We start from the raw sequence: 24,211 nt of genomic DNA, 5'->3' as shown, positions 1-24,211 counted from the left end.
ATACTCACTGTGTTTGAGTTTCTTGTTGCTGTGCTCTTCTTCCCTTTGACTCCAGGATGCCACAGTGATACCACATCTCATGGCGCTGCTTAGCAGGTCCCGCTATACCCAGGAGTACATCTGTCAGATCTTCTCACACTGCTGTAAAGTAAGAACCAGAACAAATGTTCTCTATAATATAAAATCTTGCATGTCCTCAGGAGATGTGCCTTCTGTGTGTATCCTCCTGTAGCTAATCTATACACATATAAGCAGACGTATGTATGTATTTTCCCCTCTTTTTTTTTTTTTTTGACACAAATGGTAGCATACCATACATACTGTTCTGCACCTTGCATTTTTCACTTAACATCTTGAAGGATATTCCATATCAGTACATAAGGAGTTTCCTCATTCTTTTTTTTTTAAACAGTTGAAGAGTATTTTATTGTATAGATGTCAATAATTTATTCAACCAGTCCTCTATTGTTGGGCATTTAGCTTGTTTCCAGTCTTATTTCACAGCAGTGATGCAGCAAATACCCTGTATGTAAGACATTTTATAAGAAACAGAATTGCTGAGTCAAAGAGTGTGTGCATATGTAATTTTACCACATGTTGTCTTATATGGAGGTTATACAATTTTATACTCCTACCAGCAGTATATGCTCATGACTGTTTTCCCACACTTTCAGTTTCCACATCGTTGGAAATTGTTTTAAGTGATCTCTTATAAGGAGAACTAAGAGAGATTCTTCTCTCCTCTTTGTTGAGAGGAATTTCAGTTATTAAAAGAGCCTGAACCTAAACTGAAGAGTGCTCTGCAGTGCTATTTATTTTGCTTCATAGTTTACATGTTGAGTGTACTCTTTTGATAACCATAATTTGCTAACTTTTAACCAAGTCATTGTTTATCTTCTGATAAGTTTTTCAGGACAGCATTACTTACCTACTTATCACTTATAATGCAAATATAAAATGAGGAGTTTGGGGAACTATAGGAAAGAAGGAAAGGTGAACAACTGCATACTAAACTAAGAAGATCACAGATCTATGCTATTTTAGGACAGTTTCCCAAATATAAATTAAATCAGTTGCTTTCAGAAAAAGTAACTATAGATTATAACTAACTGCAGATTATAACTTAAAACCCCTCCCAAATCCTAGCTGTCATAGCCTATTCTATTCTATATAAGACATTTAGAATTTAAGATTTTTGTCAAGTCTCTGAAGTTTCTCTTCCTGGATTGCTTTGTGAGCATGTAAGCCAACTCACAGGACCAGGGATGTCAATTCCTGAATCTCTTGAGGTGGGCAAAGAAAAGCTGTGAGAAAACAATTTCCAACATTAAATGATGTCTTATAGCCAACCCTGGTAGATAGGTGGAGAAGGATACTCCAGAACTATATGCCTCATTACAAATCTTTCAGCATCTAGATGCAAGTGCTTGAGAGCACGGCATCTACTAGTCATAATCACAGTAATCCCAAAAGGACACTGAAAATTGGACCTGGAGGTATAACTACTACATGTCAAATTATGAGAAGTTCGAATAATCCTATTCCTGAAGTTACCCAAATAGTTTTTAGAATAGCTCTTCAGAAACTTCTCAGTGCTTTTAGGCTTGCTCATCTGAAACTTCTCAATGCTGTTTTAGCTGAAATCATAGATAACGGAATACTGTTAAATCACTAGTTCTTTTGCTGGAGAGAAACTTATGCTGAACAAGAATTTACAGGCACTCTCATGCCACTAACAGAACTGAAGAAAATTAAAAACCTGAACTTAGCTTTCTTTTAGCCTGATAATTAACATTTGCCATGGTAATTAGATGACCCAATTTAAGTAGTCTGAGATATAACTAGACCTCAGGAAACATTACAGCATGTATAAACCCAGTGACAATAATAGTAGTCTAAAATACAGTATTAATTTCCCTACTGATACGCTAACAACATGTATCTTTGAAAACAACTGGTCTGATGATCTCTGTATTGTCATTAATTATAAAAACCTTTTATTTTCATTTTGTTTATGAAAACAATACATAAAATTCATAGTAGCATTTTAAGACTCATTTACAAATTTTCATATACTAGTATCAGTATTAAATAAATTTACATACTTTGGGCAGGGGAGACAGAAAAAGATTTCTAAAGCATTTGTGTTATAAGCTAATCATAGTTATATTTTTGAAATTCTCTCCCTGATTTATTAAGGAGCAAAAAAAGGCTAGTAATAATATTAATTGGAATTCTAACTTCTACATTGTTGCCACTTAAGCAGTGACTCAGATTTTGAGACCTATCTTTTGGGATTTAGGATCATGAGGGCTTATGTGCTTCCCATCCTGAGAGGCTGTTTCACTAACTCCAAGTTCATGCAGGTTGATTTGGAGAGACTAAAGAGAAACTTGATAATGGAATAATAGTTCCTCCTCTTTAGTTGGTTCAGTCACTAATTCCTTCCTGCAGTTGTTTTTACACAATCCTATCTATGACCGTAGAGAGGAGGAAGAGCTTCTTTTGTAACAAATATTTGCTGCAATCTGGGCAAAGAGTGTGAGGGATTAAAAAGTACAATATCCTGTAAGTGGTGGGAAACAGTTACATACAGAGAATTGCACTGTGCTTCACCATCATTTATAAATATAACTCCAAGACTGGAAACAATCTGAATGTCTAACTATAGGATACTAGTTAAAGTATGGGACATTCGTACAATGGATTAAGGCCAAAAAAGAAATGAGAAAGCTCTTTATGTACTGATATGAGTGATCACTGAGATATATTATAAAGGAAATAAAAGGTTTAGAGCCATGCATATATATACTTATATATGTATGTATAGTATATATATAGTATTTATATGTAGTATTTTATATATTATATGTATATAAATATAAATATATAGTATTATCCTACCATTTGTGTTAAAATAGAGGGAAGGAATATACTTGTGTATTGTTCTTTGTCTTGAAGAATATAAAATAATCTATTAGTATTAGGTCACCTCAAATCAGGAGAATGGATTGGCTGAATACGGTGGAAGAACAGTGAGGTACAAGGGGGTAGAGGCAGCCCCCTGCCTACTTAGCTGTTCTGCTAAACATTGTCTGTATATAAATCAGGGTGTTAAAATTTATAAGGAAGGCAAAAAAACCTTAGTCAAGGCTAATTGAGGCATATCTTCATAACTTATTCTAGTTACCTACTTGTGGTAGAAAAAATGGGTCAGATTCTGAGGAGACCCTTCTTTTCCTTGGCTCCCCCTTTGTAGTCTCCACCACTACCCTTATAATGAATAAGCCAGAGACTCCTATGTTTCAAATGAGTCAATTAATAGTGAGACATTAGAAAGTACCAAAAATATGTGATGGGGGTTTGCTTGAGTAAACTGTGGAATATTATATAGTGATTAAAAATAAGGGGCTTCCCTGGTGGCGCAGTGGTTGAGAATCTGCCTGCCAATGCAGGGGACACGGGTTGGAGCCCTGGCCTGGGAGGATCCCACGTGCCGTGGAGCGACTAGGCCCATGAGCCACAATTGCTGAGCCTGCGCGTCTGGAGCCTGTGCTCCGCAACAAGAGAGGCTGCGATAGTGAGAGGCCCACGCACCGCGATGAAGAGTGGCCCCCGCTTGCCGCAACTAGAGAAAGCCCTCGCACAGAAACAAAGACCCAACACAGCCATAAATAAATAAATAAATAAATTTAAAAAAATAAGAAATTAGAAGTTAGAAAATGTATAGAATCAATTATACTTCAATTTTTAAAATGTATGTAAATTAAGAGAGAAATTGCTGAAGTGTTTTTTTTTTTAAGGGCTCTTTTTACAAATGTATGTTTGTTTATTTATTTAGGCTGCACCGGGTCTTAGTTGCGGCAGGCGGGATCTTTAGTTGTGGCATGAGGACTTCTTAATTGCTGCATGTGAACTCTAGTTTTGGCATGCACGTGGGATCTAGTTCCCTGACTAGGGATCGAACCCGGGCCCCCTGCATTGGGAGCGCAGAGTCTTACCCACTGGACCACCAGGGAAGTCCCTAAAGGGCTCTTAATAGTATGTAAAATGTTTAGGGGATTGTTGCCTATAAAATAGAGTATGGCTCTTTTATTATGCAGAAGTATGAATGCTAATCTTCCCACTTCAAATGATGGATATTTTGGTCCAAGAAAGAATGAGCATCTGCAAGACAGTTGTAACTTGGCTAAATAGTGAGTTGGAGAAGTTGGTTTGAGAGCTTTTTTTCTAGACTAGGAACTGGTTTCCTCTGGTGAACCCAAATAGGTAACCTACCTTTCAGTGCTACACTTTTCTCTCCTAAATAATGATAAGCATGAAATACCATCCTTGCCTTGGCTTTAATTGACTTTTCATTATTTGAGTGAATGGGTGGGACATAAAAGAAGTGAATTAAGTACTGGCAATTTCAAAGCCTTGCATTAATCTTTAGCTTGTGCCATTTTGAAGATCTTAAGTAAATTGATTAGTAGAAAACAGAGTCGGTAAAAAATAAAATACCTGAATTTTCCTATTACTTCACTTTCTTACTCTAAGAAGTGATAATTTTAAGAGAAATGAGAGAGAAAGAGAACTAAAACATGTTTACTTCTCAGTTATGCAGTGCTGTGTTTCCTACCATCCACTGCTCCAACCTCCCAGATGTGTTGAGGTAGCTTAGGATCTGGTCCAGTTTCTCTTGTAATTAATTAGTTTTAGAGTTCCCCTGGCTAGGTCATCAGCCTTAAGTTGTAAGAATGACTACACTGTCTCCTGTGGGCATAGGGTAAGGGTGTGCACATGAAATGCAGAATTTGGAGTGCTTTTGTTGCTGTAATGGTGTGAGGGCCTATGCCAGGATAGCTTCTGTGCCCCCTTCCTTATTTGGGGAGGTAAGGAGGCAGCGGTTCTATGGAACTGAGATGAGAGGTAAGATATTACAGCCCTTTGCAGGACTGAAAACAGTGTCTATCCTGCTTTTTGGGAATGGGTTTATACAGGAGAAGGGTAACTAAAAATTCTACATTGTAGTGAATGTGGTTTTCTCCATTTAAGTAAATGTTTTATTGGAATGAATCATTACTCTTCTTAATGTATTATTATACTCTCTTTTCTTACAGGGTCCAGATCATCAAACAATTTTATTTAATCATGGTGCAGTTCAGAATATTGCTCACCTACTAACCTCAGTATCTTACAAAGTAAGATGTTAAAAATTATGGCCAGACTTTTATACTTTATTTTGGGTTTCTAGAGTCTTGGTCTGGAAAGAGGCACACATGTTTTGTTGTTTCTTTGGTAGATATTGTGATCAAGAATAGTATTTTATCAGTAAAATGTTATGGGGCATTGTTTTACCTATAGAGAGAGTGCACTTAAAAAAAAATCTACCTTGCCTTTCCTTTTTTTTTTTTTTTCTTCAGGATATGATTGTGGTATGAGTTCCTATTGATTTTTACCTGTGATCATTAGTAGTCTCTTCTGGTATGGTGTCAGTGCCAAAGTTGCATGTGAGGTCATGCCTTGAAGTATGTAGGAGCAATGGCTTGCTATAACAGGAAAGACCTTGGATTTCCTATTTGAAACCTTTATTTAGCCACACTGACTCAAACTTACAGCATATACCCACATATACATCAACATTTAAAATGTGTTCTGTTTTGTATTTTGAGTTAAAAAGTCAAGGGTTTTCAGTTGTGTTAATTAAATTTCTTTACCATCTTTTATATATAGGTAAGCAGTGTCATGATATACTATCAGGCATTTAGTTAAAACTTTGGTCATTTCATTATTGTCCAACTGGTAAGTTGTAGCAAATATTGGGACACTGTCTTTATTGTGTCACATTAGAACTAAATATGCTAGGAATTTCCTGTAAAGCAGAGAAGCTGTCATTTTTGTCGTCTATCCATTTGCACTGATCCTAGTCTGCTCTTTTTGTCCTTAGCTTTATTACAGGTCTGGCCTGCTAGTATGTACGTTCTCCCTACCTCAGACATCCAAAGTTAGATCTTGGTGAAGATCTCACAAGAATAGGAATGGGGAATGGAACCAGCTTGAAACTAGCCAGAGGCAAGGGAAGGACATATATACTGAGAGCTGCTTCCTCTGCTCTGTACCGTGTGTAGGCTGAGACCAGTCAGCACTTGTATGTCAAGAAACAGTTGCTGGGGTGGCGATTTACTGTTCTTGTTCTTCTCCATCCTCTAGCTTCATTAACTCCCCCAGTTCTTCATTTCTTTCTTTTCTTTTCCACACTAGACTTCCTTATCTACTATGGCAAGTTACAGGTTGTAGAAGGAAAAAGGTTTTGGTAACATTACTCTTGCCAAGGTTTGCTCCACTGTCAGAGTGTCATGAACATATTCTAGGTTCCACCTGTAGGCACGTGCTTGTGCTGCAGAGCATTGCCCAAGTGAGGGACAGAGCTTCTTCACACCTCGGCTACCTATCCTGCCAATCTCAGGCTCCACAGAAGAACATCATATATAGACTCAGGCTTGGAAGTGAGGATTAGGTCATCTGGTGAAAGCTGAACAGAAAGAATGAAAAATAGCAGCTCTCATAGGAGCTCCTGCAAATTATAAAATATGTTGTATGTGGTCAAGAGTTTGAGCCCTTGGTGTCATCCCAGACCAGTTACCTAGTTTTGAGGTATAGTAACATAATTCATAAGTATTTCTAAAGTTAAATTAGTTTAGTTCTTTTCGAACTTCTATCATAACTTTCTTTCCTCTCGTGTTCTCCTCCCCCACTCCCCATCTCCATCCCATACACGACTACAAGAGTACTCTTTTTTTTTTTGGTCTTCTCTTCAGTTCTCTGGTTTGTAATTTGGGAAGAAGAAATGTCCCACTTGGAAGGCAATTAGTAATTGTTATTAAGTTCCCTTTGCCTTACCAGCATTGTATTTTTTACAGCGTTCTTTTAAATTTGAATAGGGATTTATCTAGTTCCATTTTAGTTGCTACTTCCTCCCTGTTTTTTCTTATTTCAAAATTAATTTTAACTTACTGTACTCTTCAGATATACAGGTCTTATTTTTATTCCCTTGACTCCTTCCTTTAGTACTTTAGGCAGATTTAAATAGATATTTCTTCAGAAGAGTTTAGATTCTGAGACATTAAAATTCATATTTGCAAAATTAAAATAAATGCTTTGTTTGTTCATTTATTTTTACAGGTTCGAATGCAGGCACTGAAATGCTTCTCAGTTTTAGCTTTTGAAAACCCCCAGGTATCGATGACCCTGGTAAATGGTAGGCTGGAACTTTCAGTGGCACCTACACAATTTAATTTATGAACTTTGTAGATTTAAAGAATTCCTTAATCCTTGTTGTTTGTTTTATTTCTAGTTTTGGTTGATGGAGAATTGTTACCACAAATTTTTGTGAAGATGTTACAGAGGGATAAGCCCATTGAAATGCAGCTCACATCAGCAAAATGGTAAAGGTCAAGACAATGTGGGAAGAAAGACAGTGCTTTATCAATTTAGAGTATTTTTGGACAGCCTAATGAGCTCACTTTCAATCCCCATCTTGTTTTGGGATTTTGAAATTTGAAAGTCATGGGATTATCTCATATCTTCTTAAATAGATGTGAGTTTCATACTCAGTTTACTACTAGTAGTATGCAGAACAAGAACTCTCTTATAACATCTAAGACTACCTACAGAAAATTACTTCATTACATTCCCTTCTCCTTGTATTTCAGTTGAAATAACACAGAATTAGATCAGATTTAACCGACACATATTATGCTAAGTATTATGTCAGGAAAACATAAAGATATAGAAATAGTGAGAATTAGTTGAAGTTGATAACCAAGGCATGATTTCAGAGAATGTGACTTCCTCATCTTTGGAAAGACAAAACAAAGATTCCTCATAGAGATGTGACCATTTATAAGATAGTTATGTAATGTTCTTATTAGCACAGTTCCTGGCTCATGTAAGCATTCAGTACATGTTAATTCTGTAATTATCAATACATTACCAGATAGGTTTAACACCTGTTATGTAGGGTTCTGTGCTAAGTGAATGGTTTAGTTTCAGTATTTAAGAAGCTGTGGCTCTCTAATATTTTGGCCAGAATGAGGAATTTTCAGTGAATCACTCCTGCATCATGAATTGTTTTCTGTTTGTTTATATGATTTGTATTTTTTGTTTGTCCGCTTTTTTGTCTTCAAAACTGAGCATTTGCCTTTTTGTTAGTAAGGTAATACTCTCATGGAACTGGTTTCAAAAAACAATGTAGTAACAAATCTTAAGATAATGATAACAGCTATAAAGAATTCATCTCCTACAGTATAAGTACGGAGTTTTACTGACTTGTTTATAACTTGCCCTAGAAGCCAGAACATGGGGTATTTTAGGTTTTTTCCCTCCAGCTTACCAAAGGAATCTAATTCAAAAAGGAAATCCATTAATTTAGGTTTCTTAATTGCTTAATGTTCAGTACTTGCTTAGAGAGTAGAAAGTAACTGTATTCTTATTCACGGCCAGATATAATTGTGAAGGTAAATTGTTTTTCAGTAGAGCCAAATCACTAATTAATTCTCAAAGACACTACTGGTAACCTCTGACTAGTTAGTTAATATCTTAGGGATAGCTATAAGTATTACAAGTTAAATGCTTCTTCTGTGATACTTCTACCACTGCTATTGGAGTTGAAATATCCCAACTTAACTTCATTTAAATTTAGATACTTTGTTAACTTTATATTTTATTTTAAATTTTTTTCTGTTTTATTATGGAAAATTTCAAACAAAAAGTATAGAGAAAAGTATAGAGAACTCCAGTGTGCCCAGCACCTTGCTTTATCGTTTACCCATTCATTCGGCCATTTATTTTTAAAACAATTTTGTATGTATTTTAAAAAACTTCTGGCTTACTGTCTGCCTATATCGGATAGTTTTCTTTGACTATTTAATTAACAGAATCTCAGATAAGGGAGTGTCAAAACCTTCTCCCTCAAGATAAGTAAGAGTAGTTGTCTTTTTTTTCCGCATAATATCTTAAAGGCAAGTAAGTCGTTGTTGTTTTTTTTAAAGCTTTAAAACACAAGCAAAAACTTACTTTCTGCCATCTTATTCCAGTTTAACTTACATGTGTAGAGCTGGAGCAATTCGGACAGATGACAACTGTATTGTATTAAAGGTGAGCGAATTAATTCTTTCTAAAAACATGTGAAAATTATCCAGCCATATAAGTGTTGAATATAAATATTTGTATTCCTATTTCTTTTTACACATTTATCACTATGGTATGTGTGCACAGCATGAAATAATATTAAAACACCATGCTTTTCAGTGGGATGACATGTAGTTTTAAAAAATTGGTTTTAGATATGTTTTGAAAGTCAAAGTAAATCTTTCCTTGTCAAACCTTTTTCACTTTTATGGTAATTAGAAGGATATAAAAATTATAAAAATGTGTAAAATTCAGGTTAAATAGAAAATATATTTTAGTCCTTGGTTTTCATTAAGTTTGCAACACAGTTTTGTAGGCAAGCAGTTCACTAACTCTATAGATAGACTTTATTTCACCCACATGGCAGATGATCAAAAGGCATAATGAGAAAGAATAAGTAAATAACACATGAAAGCAATCATCATTATTGTGGTGTGTCAGATGCAACTAGAACTCAGAAAAGCCCAGATAAAAGACTAGCCCTAAAAGTCCTAAGACCTGGATTCTGGTTTTAGCACTTCCACCACTGACTGGGTCGGTAGCCTCGGGCACATCCCTTATTCTTGTGCTGCCTCAGACTCCTAATTATGAAAATGGAAGCAATAATTCCTGCTCATCTATCCCAAAGGGTTATTGAGAATAACAATATATTAAATACATTAAACAGCTTTTAGTTATAAAGAACAGAACAACTGTAAGTAAATTGATAGTGTGTCACTTTGTGAATGTGAGATCTCATTATCAGTGTTCAAAATGAACCCAAGGATAGAAGAACATTAAGAAGATTCATGTTTCCTTTAGTCTTTGGTGAAGCAAGACAGTTTAATGAGATCTGAGGACCCCCTAAGTAAATAGCACTGCATAGAGTGCTAAGGGCTTCCATGCCCTTACTTAACTGCTCTACCCCTCCTTTTCTTTCTCATTGGTAAACTAGGTTAATAGTATCTTCTTTGTGTAGTAGTTGTGAGCATTAAATTCAATAATCCATGAATTTATGGTATTGATAAATGTTGGTAGCTGTTCCAAGGAAAATAAGAATAGGCTTTCTTCTTGGAAGCCTAGAGTCGTATTTAAAAGATGGAACCAGCCTGATAAGAGATCAACAGTGAACAATAAAGTGCTAAACTCTGTGGTCAAGCTATAATAGGAACTTAGAAAAGAACAAAGCATAGTTGACTGCGGTTGTAGAGGAAGTCTTCCTGTAATTCTGATGTTTCAGTTTCTATTTCCACATTATCCTTTAAAGTTGATTCATCAGCCTTAGAAATATAAACATGGGATATTTTTATTGAGAACCTAATGTAGATAAATTACCAAGACGAGTGCCAAGGTTTTTGAAGGACCTCAGAAGTAAAATTGGGCTAGTAGATATCACAGTCATTCCAGGGAGTTCTCTGGAGAACTCAGGAACTATGATTGATGCATTTCACTTGGATTATAGGAGAACTGGTAGAATCTGACTAATGGGAAGATCACTGAGTTTTTAAAGCTGTATTTTGTTTTTGCAACTGTAAGTATTAAACTCTAAACAAAAATTGAAAGTCATCCCAGCTATATCACACTCATTAAGGAAAAGATAGCATACTTCTTCTAAGGCAAAATCGTTCCTAATTAAACTGCTGGATGTATTTTAGGTAAATAAATACATAGACAGGGCAGGAGCATCAGAAATGATTTATTAGGGATTCTTAAATGTCTTTTGTAAGGTTTTACAATAAAGCTTCAGTCTTATCAATCACAAAAGCCTAATTAGACTTTATATTAATGTGCTTTGAATATATGGGAGTTTAGTGTGCCAGTGTAAATGATTAATATGCACTGAATTTTGTGTGTTTTTACATTCCAAAAAAAAACTTTTATTCTCTGAAAGTCTTTATTGAAACATTTGATCACAAACATGACTCCCAGTAAAAACTGTTGGGTTGATATAGTTACTATATGATCTCCATCATGCTTTTGCGTTTACCAAAAAGCAAATAATTAATATCACTACCTTCCAGACATTGCCTTGTTTGGTTCGAATGTGCAGTAAGGAGAGGTTACTAGAGGAGAGAGTTGAAGGAGCTGAGACACTCGCCTATCTGATTGAACCAGATGTTGAGCTACAGAGAATTGCTAGCATTACTGATCACCTCATTGCCATGCTTGCTGATTATTTCAAGTATCCCAGCTCTGTGAGTGCCATCACTGATATTAAAAGGGTATGTTCTCTTTTCCTTTTCAGCAGCTCAAGAGAGGGATTTTTAAAAGGATTTTCTTACTGTTCACCACTTTTGAACCAATTGATAATTAACAGTTCAGAGCCCTTTTAAATAAAGAAATCTTTTAGTAACATAGATGATGTCACTTTGAGTTTTTTGAATCCAGTTTGTTTCATGTTTATTGTCAGAAGTTTTTTAGTAAGGAGATAATCAGAAAATTGCATCCCAAATTCCCAGCTAACCCCAAAATAGTGGGGTCTCTAAGCTGGTTATTGACATTATATCAACATCATCTAATGCTATTGAAAGTCCCAGAATCAGCTTTGTCACTATATTCTCATTCTTTAGGACAAGGGTAATCTTTTGTTCCAGGCGACTGAGTGGCTTTATTTTACTCTCCGCCACCGTCTTTTTCTTTTGCTACCTTTTCTTCTAATTTTTGCCATCTCTTCTTTCTTTTCTGCAGTTTCATACTGTGCTTTGGGCCTGCTAGTGACAGCTAAAGCACCATCTAACCTCTAGTTTGAGACCATCAAGGACCAAATTGTGCTAACTTTTTCTCAAACTATAAGTTCCTCAGAATAGGTAGATATTCTTTTTGGCTTTGTTTTTCTCAACGTGTTTGTCATATCCACTTCTCTAAGCATGAGAGATAAATATTCTGTTAGAGAAAGTTTATTTAAGGAGGTCATGGTAGAGAGAGCATTGCCTCCTAAATAGTAACCAGTACTGTTTCACAAATGTGACTGTATTTTTGATGCCACTGGTCCCAATGGTAAATTTTTTTAAACTATTCTCTTGACCTCTCCCATGCCCCTGAGTTCCAAAAAACTTCATCCGGTAGGCAACTGTTCATTTGGCATTTAACACTGAAAATAAAACAAACTATTAAGGGTATAACTTTTCTCTGTCTCAGAAAGGGCCTAAAATAACTTCCATTGATATTTGTATTAATGTACATTGCCCTTTATGTATTAAAGTTACGTGCCTGCTCTTCCTTCAGTAGTATTGTTTTTCTAGTAGAAGTGATAGGTTATATTGAAGCAGCTGCCTTGTCTGTTTTCCCTCTGGCTGCTTGCTCACTGACACAGTAACTCAAAGTACAAAGACATATGAGCAAGTCCTAACTACAGCCTCACAAACACCCTTAGCTGACCATCGCAGCAAGGCAAATAGAACACTTTGACGGACATGAGAGTGAGGAAACATAGTTACAAGAACGTCTAGCTTACACATGTGCAAAACATTTAACTAGTATATAGAAGATTATCCCTTTTCTTAGGGTTTTTCCATTTTATTTCCATCACAGTAAAACTGGAATAATAATAACTTTTTTTAAAATCTCCTAAACTTGAATATTAGTTTGTTTTGTCGTCTTTATTTTTGATGATGGATTATCCAGTGGTTTCTGACATACAAGTATAGGTACTAGACCCATAAGAGAGACTTTTTTACGTGTTAATAAATGTGTGATTTTCATGGTATTTTAGTCCAAGTCAGTATTCTAATAAATGTTATGACTGGAAAGTAGTTAAGACATAAGAATAGATATTTTAGAACTTACACATCAAAATGAGTGTCGTATATTGGGAGGTTCCTCCCATAACCCATCAGTACCTGCTTTGATCAAAATATTTGGGAGCTACTCTTAAGAACTGCCTTCAGAACCACACTAACTGAGTTTTAGTTTTTTACTGTGGAGTTTTTGTTGTTGTTGTTACTCTAAATGATGTTACCCAGTTGGATTTCCCCCTCTTCACACACCAGTGACAGTTAACTTAAAACTCTCTTAGTCGATGAAAATATGTTATTATTGTCAGGGTTTTCTTGCTAGTGTGCCATTCAGTTCTTTAGGAATGTTCAAAAGAGGGTCTCAGAATATTATGAACAACAGCTACATCTTTGCATAAGGGTGAACCTTTCCAAGGCAACTCATTTGGAAAAAGTTGTAATCATTTGGATAAGTTATATCTCTTAGTTATAAAATTATTTACTTTACTGATATGCCTTATATATTTACTGGTTCATATTTAGTCACTGAAAGTGTCCTGAGAACACGCTTCTCTTTTATTTTTATGGTGGTTTGGTGATAAATCAGGTATATGGAAGAATTGATAACTGAGAAAGCCAGTTATGCATATGAAAAGATAGCATTAATTGTTTCATACCAGTAAGTAATTTTAATAAATTTATCCCAAAAAAGCCCCCTGAACATAATTCTGAGATAGCTGTAATAGACAGGTAGCAAAGATTACCATGGTCTGTTGTTTATTAAGCATTTTTACAAAGGTTTTCCTGCTTCTAAAAGCTTTTTAAATGCTGAAATTTGGTTAGCACTATTAATGTTTGGGAAAACCTTCTAAAGATACTGTTGCAGCAGCACTCAAGTTATCAGCTGTATTCCAGGTTAGAAAGGCCTGAGTGTGCCATTTTTTTTGTTTTTTGTTTTAATTAAATTAATTAATTAATTAATTAGTTGCAGCATGTGGGATCTAGTGCCCTGACCAGAGATCGAACCCAGGCCCCCTGCATTGGGAGTGTGGAGTTTTAGCCACTGGACCACCAGGGAAGTCCCTGTGCCATGTTTTTGAGAGCATTTCAAAGAGTTGGTGGGAAATTCCCTGGTTGTCCAGTGGTTAGGACTCTGCGCTTCCACTGCAGGGGACACGGGGTTGATCCCTGTTTGGGAAGCTAAGATCTCGTGTGCCACGTGGCACAGCCAAAAAAAAAAAAGAGCTGGTGCAAGCAAGCACCAGTGCCACTAAAGCTACCATCTAGAAACACTGAATTTTTAAGGCTCAAAGGTTCACAAAGGTTTTTCATATACCGGTGTCACATTTTAGACAGAAGCAGACTGCAAGAATTCCAGGTCATGTTGACACAGACACAGCAAGGTCTCAGTCATATGTGAGCAGAAACCCAAAATAACCAGCACTGATAACGTTAATAGTTGTTAAAACATATTTTTCCTTCAACTCTACTTTATTAGTTTTATTGAAAATTTAATTTGTGGACTGGGTTGGAACATATCTTTTTTTCCCTCCCATAGCTTGATCATGACTTAAAGCATGCTCACGAACTTCGCCAGGCTGCATTCAAGCTCTATGCCTCTCTCGGAGCAAACGATGAAGACATCCGGAAGAAGGTGAGTCTGGGAGAGGGGCGTCCCCCAGTCCTGACAGCCAGCAGGCAGGGAGTGACGTCAACCTGAAAGTCGTGGTGAAGAGCACTAACAGTGACTGTTTGAATATAATAAAACAGAGTGACTAAAGGCATAAATGAAGAATGAATGGGACCCGGATTTGGGGGGTTGTTTGTTTGTTTTTAGAACATAGAGTGGCATGGCCGTGCTGGAATGACAAGTAACTGGCGTGCTTTTTTGTGTCATTAATATGGATTATTGTGTTGCACATTTTTGCATGTGTTCTGATAAAAATCAATTCTAGCACTGTGAAGCTTCAGACACCTTGAAAGACCTAACACTAGAATTGTAAATGTTATTTATGGAAATACTTTCCAATGCCATTGAGAAATTCAAATCTCTATTGTATATTGTTCTTTGATATGTGGCTTAGTTATGTTTTGATTTTTTTTTGCTACTGTGCAAGTTCGATGTGAATAAAATCTTTGTGGAATAATGATTTTATGTTTAGTGAATGGTCATCTGAATTTTCCAGCTCCCAAAAAATGTGTCACTGCTATAGCACCTTATGTTATTACAGCCTAGTCCAACACTGAGCTCATGTTCTTTATGAGAATAGTTCTAAGCAGGGAGTAAAGTATTGTGGTAAGCTCTGATCTGGCTCCCTCCACAAACCAAAAGCCTGGAGCTTACTACCCAAAAAAAAAAAACATGTATAATCTAATAAATTATAAACAAGGCTTTTAGGAACATCGTAAATTAATTCATATGTTCTGTCTTGATGAGCCATAGCAGAGAGAGCAAATTGTGCATTATTTACTGAATGTGGCAGTTTACTAAATCTCCCCATCTTGCATTGGTATTTTAAGGAGCCCTGTGAGAGAAATCACAAAGTATTGGGGCTTTAACATGATTTAGAGAAGTACTTTGGGCTTGTAGAAAGAGAAGTATGGAATTAACTGTAGGTTTATTGAAATAAATTGTACCATTCTTGGAGAAAATTGAAATTAATAGCAGTAAGATCTGTAAGATTAGATATGTAAGTAGCTTTGCTTTAAAATCAGTTCAGAAAACACAACTAAGCTGAATGTTTTCCATGTACCTCAATTTAGTTCAGTTAACAAGATGTTTTTGACTTGAAGTGTTCTAGTAAATATCTATCAAAATCCTTTTTGACACCTCTAAGCTTTCATTTGTAAACTGTTACTTCAAGGCAAACATACTAGTGATATGATTTTCCCTATGTCTAATCATGATTTATGAATGTTGTTGTTCATATATTTCATTCAGTTTAGGTACCTGGTATACTGCAAGGGAAGAGGCTTTTATGGCAATTCATATAGATAAAATATTTTTTAAAAATTGACATGGACTGTATAACTTAAACCATCCCAAAACAAATCATTATGTATTTATTAGGGCCCAATGGAAAGAGGAGAGGTATTTTACCCAGTCTTTTAGCTGAAGAAGGCCATGCCATGGACTGAAAGGGAGATAGATAGACGGACCATAATGGGGGGAAATAGGATGTCCATTTGTACTTCTTTGTACTTTTTTGTTAATAAACTATTGTTTTGGAATTAATGACTTTAATTTGTGATATCGTGTTCTAGAAATACAACGTAACAGTCTGATGATCAGTAGTTTATTAAAACTTGTATTTATAATGTGTATAATTTCCTGGTAAGGCTAATCCTGATAATTTCTGTAGAAAGATAACAAATAAAGAATAAGTTATAATTATTATAGTTTTTTGTGTGTGCTGAAGAAAAGATACTATAGTATGCCTGTGTAATGGGGATTATATAGAGTTTTTAGGAACATATTTAATTTCTGGGAAATCAAGTGAATAAATTATAGTTCATAGCAACTACTGAAGAGAGAAATTGTAAATTGGAAAATATAAAGTAATTTTGTGATAAAATCTGCATGAAAACGGTTCTTAGGAGTGGAGAATTTTTATTTTCAGTGTATAAAAATGATAAATGTTAACTCTTCCTTTGAATGCGTTTATTTCTATTCTATTTTTGTTGAAATAATTATTTGGATAGATTTTTATTTACTTTCTCCATGAAATATTTATTTACCTTTTATACTTCTGCCTTAACTTTGATTGTATTTCTTTTTTTGGTGTAGATTCTTGAAGTACAATGTTTATTATTGTTTTATTTTTTAATTCAATTTTTATACTTGCCAAGATGGAATTTCAGTTTACTGAGTTGATGAGTGGACAATCTCTGAAAGAAATTTCAAAGCCTGTAGACCTATTTCCACCCCCATCCCTCACCCCACCCCCCAGCCAAACCAAAGGCTTATTTATTCCAGGATAAAAGTATGAAATGTTCAGTTGGTCTGCCCTTTAAATTGAAAATGGTAATGTAATTCAATAAATATAGGAAGTAACATATATCTCATTGCCCTATTATGACCAGTTAAGGGAATGAGGCAGAAGGAATAGAAAACTAGAGCAAAGAGATAGAGACAGTGAGAGGTATACACAGCAGTAAAGGAGAAAGATACAAGCCTCCTCTCTTCATGGAATTATGGCTCTATCTTATTGCTTGTAAAGACTTCAAAAGGCCTGCTGTGATTTCATTTCTTAATAGCTTCTCTCTGGGCCACACAAAATTAAGCTGAAGACTGAATATGACCTGTAGGTCAGAGATTTACCACTCCTGCTTCGAAGCAGTGTTAGTGTGTTCCCATTAAAAGAAACCAACTGTATAACAAACAGTCCCTGGAACCTAATAAGCACTCAATAAATATTGTTGAGTGGATACAGAGAGATAAATATAGAAATGAAAATGCAGAAATCATATACAGAGTGATATTTCCTTTAATACACCTGGATCTTTCTGTATCCTTCTGTGCAGAGCAAAGTTGGTCCCCTAATTCCTAGCTTGGCATCCTTTATCACTCTGTGGCATAGGTACAAATTTCCTGATTTCCTGTGGTGTCCTGTCAGTGAAAGGGTGGAAAGAGTCCTGCGGTGAAAGTGGAGAACATTACCATTGGCTGTGACATGAAAAGGGAGAAGAAGCCCAAGAAAAGATGAAGGACCACTCACCTTGACAACAGATGTGGCCTGGCCATATTAAACTTAGAATAATTCAAGGATTTTGGTTAGGGAAAGCAAGGGCAGAGCAGGAGTTAAGAGCTTGGTGAAAGAAGGGTCCAGAGCACATTAGCAGTAACTGCACTGACAGAAATGCCAGGTAAAAATTAGCTGTAATCTCTGCCACGGGGAAAGTCTATAGTTTCTAATGGTAGTCTTTACCACATAGTAATGCTGACTGAGAAGCATGAGTTCAGTTAATGGGACAGTAACAAAGAAGTTAAGACAACTAACAAATTATTTTAAGTACTGGCATCTCAATCAAAACCCCAGTCAGTTGGCTAAGTCATGCAGAGGCAGCAGTGGCAAATTACAGCAGGCCTATAATTGTGAGGCCCATTGTTTTATAACAAAGAATTGCTTTTTTGAAGACCATCACTTGATTGGTACCTGTTGATCATCAATTAGGTTGGAAATTTAAAAGGATGGTCTCTCTTTTACTTTCTTAAAGGAGCTTGCATAATTTATCAGAAATAGCTAGGAAGTGTAAATTGAGGAAAATTAGAAATTTTAAATATAAATTAAAATTCAAGGAAATTAATAAACTTAACAGGATGTTATTTTTATTTTTGATAAAAATAAAACATATTACAAATGTAAATGTAGTACTTATTGTAGCCTTTGCTCCTTTGAGATATCTGACTAATGGAGCTTTTCAGAAAGCTTTGCTCTTGGATTTTGAGTACTTACATTTTAGCTGGAGATCCCTTTTGAGGAACTAGAATGTAAGCTCCATGAGGGCAGGGATTTTTTGTATTTTGTTCCTCACTGTATTCCCAGCATCTACAATACTATGGGGTGCATAGTTGGCACTTACCAATATTTGAAGAATGAATGGATGAATGGACAAATGCATATTTGAACTATATTGCAAAATTGCATTGTTAAGCACTATTAATTGTGTTATATATGGGCCTCTCTGCATTAAGAACTTTCATAACTTTGCTAGCAATTTTATGGGTATGTGAAGAGAGGAGATTTAAAATAGAGGAAACCTACATCTGATCACATAGGCAAGGGGTTTCACTATACTTAGCATAGAGAAAATGTAGGAAATTCCCATTTTCAAGAGGCAGACAATACCAAGGGCGTGTCTTCTACTTCTTTGATGTAGGTCAAAGAGAATATGTTTTATGGTATGGTACTTGTTTAATTTTGAAATAATTTTTACCATTATTTCTTAGTTTTTTTCCTTTTTAAATGTATGATTTTTAAAAATTTATAGCATTCACAAGTGTGAATCTGGACCAGTTTTTTTCCCCTAGGGATAAAAGTATGATTTGGTTTATAGAAATTAGGCCGACTGTCAGGAATCAACCTATTCTATAAAGTGATATACACCTGTATAAAATATTCTCAATTAATGAATGCCAGAGTTTTATGAAAATCATAATTAGTGAAGGTCAGTAATTTAATTCAATTCTACGTAGATTGATTGAACTGCCTACATTATATAAACAATGTCAGGTCAGTGGAGGGAGGGGGAAAACAGTAAGGTGAGATACAGAGGAATAAAGACACAGCCTTAATACTCAGCATTTATAATAAAACCTCAGTAAGTCAGAGGAAAGTAAGGAATGGCCAGTAAGAATTTGCTAGGGGCTCAAAGAATTATTTGGAACCAATTAAAATGGACATGGTGATATCAATGGAGCAGTCCTTGAATCAATTTGGAAATTAATAATTTAATATTTTAATGTTTTCTAAATGCCTTTTCTTTTATATCTTCAAGAATTGATAACATAAAATCTTAAAGTTTTACTCCTTGGCGGGGGCGGGGGATGCCTGTGGAACAGTCACAGTGGTTTGTACATGACGTGTGTGAAGAAGGTAGCAAAGCGTGAGATGTTTTTTTCTTTTTAAACTGAACAATTGTTTTTTCCTGGACAATTTTTTTGAGAAGTACAGGGAGAAAAAAATAAGAAAAGAAAAGGAAAACAAAGAAGAATGAGAATTTTTCTACTCTCTTTTTCCTAGCAAAGGAAGTTATATCTACAGGGACATTGTGAGGATGAGCTCTAATGTATTTAAAATGTTTAGCATGGTGCCTGTAGGTGCTCAGTAAATCGAAGCATTTATTAGACTATCTTAAATAACTTCATTGGAAGATTAAAAATAAATATATATTTTTAAGTATTGGGAGAAAAGCTGAACAGTGTTGGGGCATAAATAAAGACGGTTTACAGTGAAAACAGTGATTTTATGCTATAAATTTCCAAGACTACTAGTTATTCCTTCTAGTAAAAAGAATATTTATACTTCAGAAGCATCAGCTCTTTTTTTTAGTTTATCTCTTATTAAAATGACAAGATGTCTTCTTACTCTTATAATTATATTTTTAAATATATTTAAAATACTTGTTTTCAAAACTCTTTGTTGCTATAGCATACCCTCTGAAGCACCAAATATAATATTGCTTTTCTTGGAGTTAAATAGAATATACAATATAAATCAATAATTTGTTAGTATCATAAGTAGTAGATGTCTTGAGAAAAGGAGGCCAAATTCTGTCTAACGTTGTTTATCTAAGTATTACTTATTACTGTCTGTGGTTGCCATAGATGTCATTTCTCCAAAGGTCATCATTCATATGAAACCATATCTCAAATACATGTGTTCAAATTTTGAGCAAATGTAAATCTCCTATGTTTTAGAAGTTACACGATTTTAAAGTATATTTGTAAATTTAGGTCAGTTTTTCTTAATATCTTTCCGCTATCTCAAAAACTTGATAAGCACTTCACTTTGAACATTTTAATCATTTGTTATAGCTTGATTTTTATTACTAGTTGGTCTTCTCTGTAACAGTATAATTGTACCATGAATTTATAGTTTAAAACATTTTGTGAAGTTCAGTAATTCTAAATGATCATTTAAAAGGTACACTGTCAAAATTCTGTATTTGTCTCTGCCGTGAAATCAGGCAGATGCAAAAAATTATGTCTGAGCCTTAGTCTACATGTTGAAACAAATGCCTTGAACATTTTGAAGGTTTTCGACGGTACCACAGAAGTAGCACCCTTCAGGACTTGGTTCTGCTACTGAATAACAACAAATTCATTCAGAATTCAGAATTCCTTGACTTAATCTGTGGTTAAATTGTTAGTTATCGTCTGAAAGCTAATCTACCAAAGAATTTTAAATGAACTCTGCAACATTGATTCACGATGGTAAGTATTTTTAAAGAGTTCACCATGACAGGACTAGGTTTTGCCACTTGCCCACAGTATTGAGACCCTTGGCCTTCAGCATACTGAAAGAAGCAAACCTGGGAGTGATAATGCTATATACAGAATAGAGGTATTTATAAAATCAAGTAATGAACTTATATTTCAGAGGTTCATTAAATGGAGACATAAAATTGAGTGTTTTACTGTTATTTGTGGTATTGTAGTTGCATAAATCATTGAATTATACTTCTTGTTCTTTTTTTAAAATAGGAAGTACAGATTGATTGTTTCATTAGTTATTTACAATCTAAGACAGGTGATTATAAACCAAGAAATGGGCTAAAATATGGTCTATATTAGATCTATAGAACTAAAATTAGTGACTTAGTTGGATTTTCAAGAATTTTCTATCTGGAAATGAATGAAATGTTTGGGATGATAAAATTTGTGGAGTAGTAGACCTTGAGAAGATTGAGTTTGTGATGAAGAACCAGAACCAGTGCTACACTCTTTCCTGTGATTAAAATGCTAGCACAGGAGTCAGCAAACTATATCCTGTGGGTACTTATTACCTATGTAATTATCCTGTGGCGTGTGAGCTAAAAATGGATTTTGCATTTTTAAATGGTTGGAGGAAGAAAACCGAAAGAAGAAGAATATTTCCTGACATATGAAAAGTAAATTAAATTCAAATTTGTGTCCATAAAGTTTTTCTCTCTTTATCTTTTTTCAGCTTTATTGAGGTATAATTGACAAAATGTCTATCAAGTTTTATTGGAATATAGCCATGTTGATTTGTTTATGTGTTGCCTGTGTCTGTTTTGCACTACAGTGGCAGGTTGAGATGTTGGCTGCACAATCACAAGGCCCACAAAGCCTAAAATATTTCCTATCTGGCCCTTTGCAGAAAAACTTTGCCCACCCTGTGCGAAAACTGCATAGCTTAAACAGAAACGACCATAAACCAGTTTGATGAAAAACTGCATTTCCCATTTGCCTCTTTGTACTGAACTATAGAAAGAAATGGGCCCAGGATCGGGGGTGGGGCGCGGAGATGAGTTGTCTGACTTCCTGAAAGAGAGGCATTATCAAGTGTTGACAGTATAACACTGTCACTGGATTCTTTCCTATATGCCGATTCCCTTGTTTGAATGATTTTGGCATGTGACAGAACCCAGACAAATTGGGTAATAACTATGGCTTTTGGTTATGGTAGGAAACCTTAGATTCTGTGTATTGATTAGCAGAGTTGCCAGAATAAGATTTTTCACCATGCCAATGAGAAAAATTAAGATCCAGTTCCCTTATTAAGCAAATATCCATTCAGCCTTTGCTATATACAAAGCCTTGTGTTAGGTGGTATGGGGGCATGTAAAAGGCATGTAATTTAGGTATTTACATCAAGAGATAATCTGTTTGGGAAACCAAATTTAACAGAACTACCATTTATTGAGCACTTACTGTGTGCTGGGCACTGTGCTGATAATCAGCATTAGCACATTATCTCCCTTAAACCTTACACAACCTTGTAAGATAGCTGTTGCAGATCAGGAAACAAGTGATTTGACAAAGACCACCCAGCTAATAAGTGATAGCCCCTGCATCGTATCCCAGTCTCTCTGACTCCAAAGCCTATGCTGTTAACCACTTCATTACTTTACTCATGTAGAATTAAATGCCATTACTGGAGCCAAATTATGATATGAAATGGCAAGAAGTGTCACTGGGGAATGTGTGATAGTCTGAAGTAGTGCTATGAATTCAGAAAACTTAATAGTTTGTATTAAGTGTTTGCAAAGCATCAGATTCAGAAAATGTGTCTTTTCTCTCACACAGTTTTTGGTACAAAGTGGATAACGAGATGCTTTAATCATGTCCATTTATTCATCTGGCATTTATGATACACCTCCTCCTTTGTGCCCAGGAATGAAGCAGAAGACTAGTGTGTACTTGTGGGAGCTTACAATTTAAAGCAACTAAGGAATGAGACAGTAAATTGCTGTGTAGTAATTCCAGGGCCTTGGGTGTGTATAAAAAGTCTCATCTGCATTGAAAGCCAGTTTTGCCGTGATCCACCCAAATATGATTAAAATAAGGCTGTAATTGAAGTCCATTTATATACTATAAAGAAGTTTACTTAAAAGCATTCTCACCTTTTCCTTCCAAGGTATTAAGGAATGAAAGATCTCCGTATCTGTCTTCCTTCTGCATAATTGGAAATGTTTTTCTAAGGCCACTATCTTGACATGATTACACTGTAAATTAATGTTCTGGAAAGGAAGCATCCAGAGTTAATGATGTCATTTCAGAATTTTATTTTGTAGACAGCTTCCTTATGGAGTAGATTTAAACTTGAGGCAGCATTTTGAAATCTTCTTTTAGTAGTTATCTCTTATCAAGCTGTAATGTTCATAACTGGCATGTAAGCTCCATAAAAGCAGTACTTGGTAGATACTATGCTTGTATTTATTGAGTAAATTGTGTATGTCTGGACATTAGAATTCAGCCAGCCAACCTGTAGGATAATTAAGACTACAGGTCTTACACAAAGCTGTGGTGTGCACAGCTTTGTGTAGAGTAGGGGCTGAGCGGGGCCATCGTGTTGCACAGTTCTTAGGGCAGTGCATCATTCAGATCCCTGGCAAACAGTAAGAGATGGAAGGGAAGTTTCTAGTTCTGTTGTTTGAATAGTCACTTATAATGGTTTTATTTATGTGCTAAAATAAAAGTGTAAATCAGCAGCTGTTTAGGTTCCATTCTGCCATAAAGCTAATGGTTGAACTTTAAAAATTGAACTCTTATGTGTAGAGAAATATTTTTTTGATAGAGGAAGTGTTGATTTATTTTTAGACATTATAAGTATTTCTCACACACTGTGTTTATATTTTTGGTTTTAGGAGAAGGACAAGTTGGGCCAAGAGAGTTCTCCCACTTTTCCCTAACGTGTAGAAAAGTTTAGAACTTTGAGTTTTTCTTCTAAGCATTTAACATAAATGAAGTTTCCCAGCTATTAAGAAGGTAAAAAAGGTCCTGAGGTAGAAATTACAAAATACCACTTAAAGAGGCTTGAAAGCAAGAATGAAATATAGAAGCTTAAAAACAGGCCCACCCTAAGAACCCCCTCCCCTTTGTCCTCCACTCCTAAAGTGAGGTGATACTGCTCCCAGGCTTAGACCTGCAGGAGAGCTTAGGTGTTAATTTAGTTCAGTGCCTTCAAGAGAAAGGACCAAAAGGAGACCCTGCAGATCAACTCTTACGATGTTTTGTTTTTCAATTTCTCTGGCTAAGATGTTACAGAAAAACCCAAACGAAGTTTTGGGCCAACCCAGTATTTCTCCCAACCCCCTGTCTCCCAAGATTGTGGAGTTAGAGAAGTCTGGTATGAATGTGGGTATAAAGAGCTATAGAAGAC

At 35.4% G+C, this 24,211-nt stretch overlaps 1 protein-coding gene across 4 annotated transcripts in view; it reads left to right on the top strand.

The window, feature by feature from the left end:
- ARMC8 (armadillo repeat containing 8) overlaps positions 1–24,211 on the top strand; it is a 102,274-nt gene that overhangs the window by 42,784 nt on the left and 35,279 nt on the right. For 3 of the 4 annotated variants that reach the window (XM_061194614.1, XM_061194613.1, XM_061194611.1), the window contains 7 exons: positions 56–148; positions 5,103–5,183; positions 7,165–7,240; positions 7,337–7,427; positions 9,078–9,138; positions 11,172–11,372; positions 14,422–14,517. In XM_061194614.1, the coding sequence (XP_061050597.1) occupies positions 56–148; positions 5,103–5,183; positions 7,165–7,240; positions 7,337–7,427; positions 9,078–9,138; positions 11,172–11,372; positions 14,422–14,517 (699 nt within the window). The remainder of the gene's footprint in view (positions 1–55; positions 149–5,102; positions 5,184–7,164; positions 7,241–7,336; positions 7,428–9,077; positions 9,139–11,171; positions 11,373–14,421; positions 14,518–24,211) is intronic. The other variant, XM_061194612.1, reaches the window with a different exon arrangement.

The sequence above is a fragment of the Eubalaena glacialis genome, chromosome 6, assembly GCF_028564815.1.
Source record: "Eubalaena glacialis isolate mEubGla1 chromosome 6, mEubGla1.1.hap2.+ XY, whole genome shotgun sequence".
Lineage (NCBI taxonomy): Eukaryota > Metazoa > Chordata > Mammalia > Artiodactyla > Balaenidae > Eubalaena > Eubalaena glacialis.
Note: the sequence above shows the minus strand (reverse complement) of the source record. Positions and strands in the feature narration are given on the sequence as shown.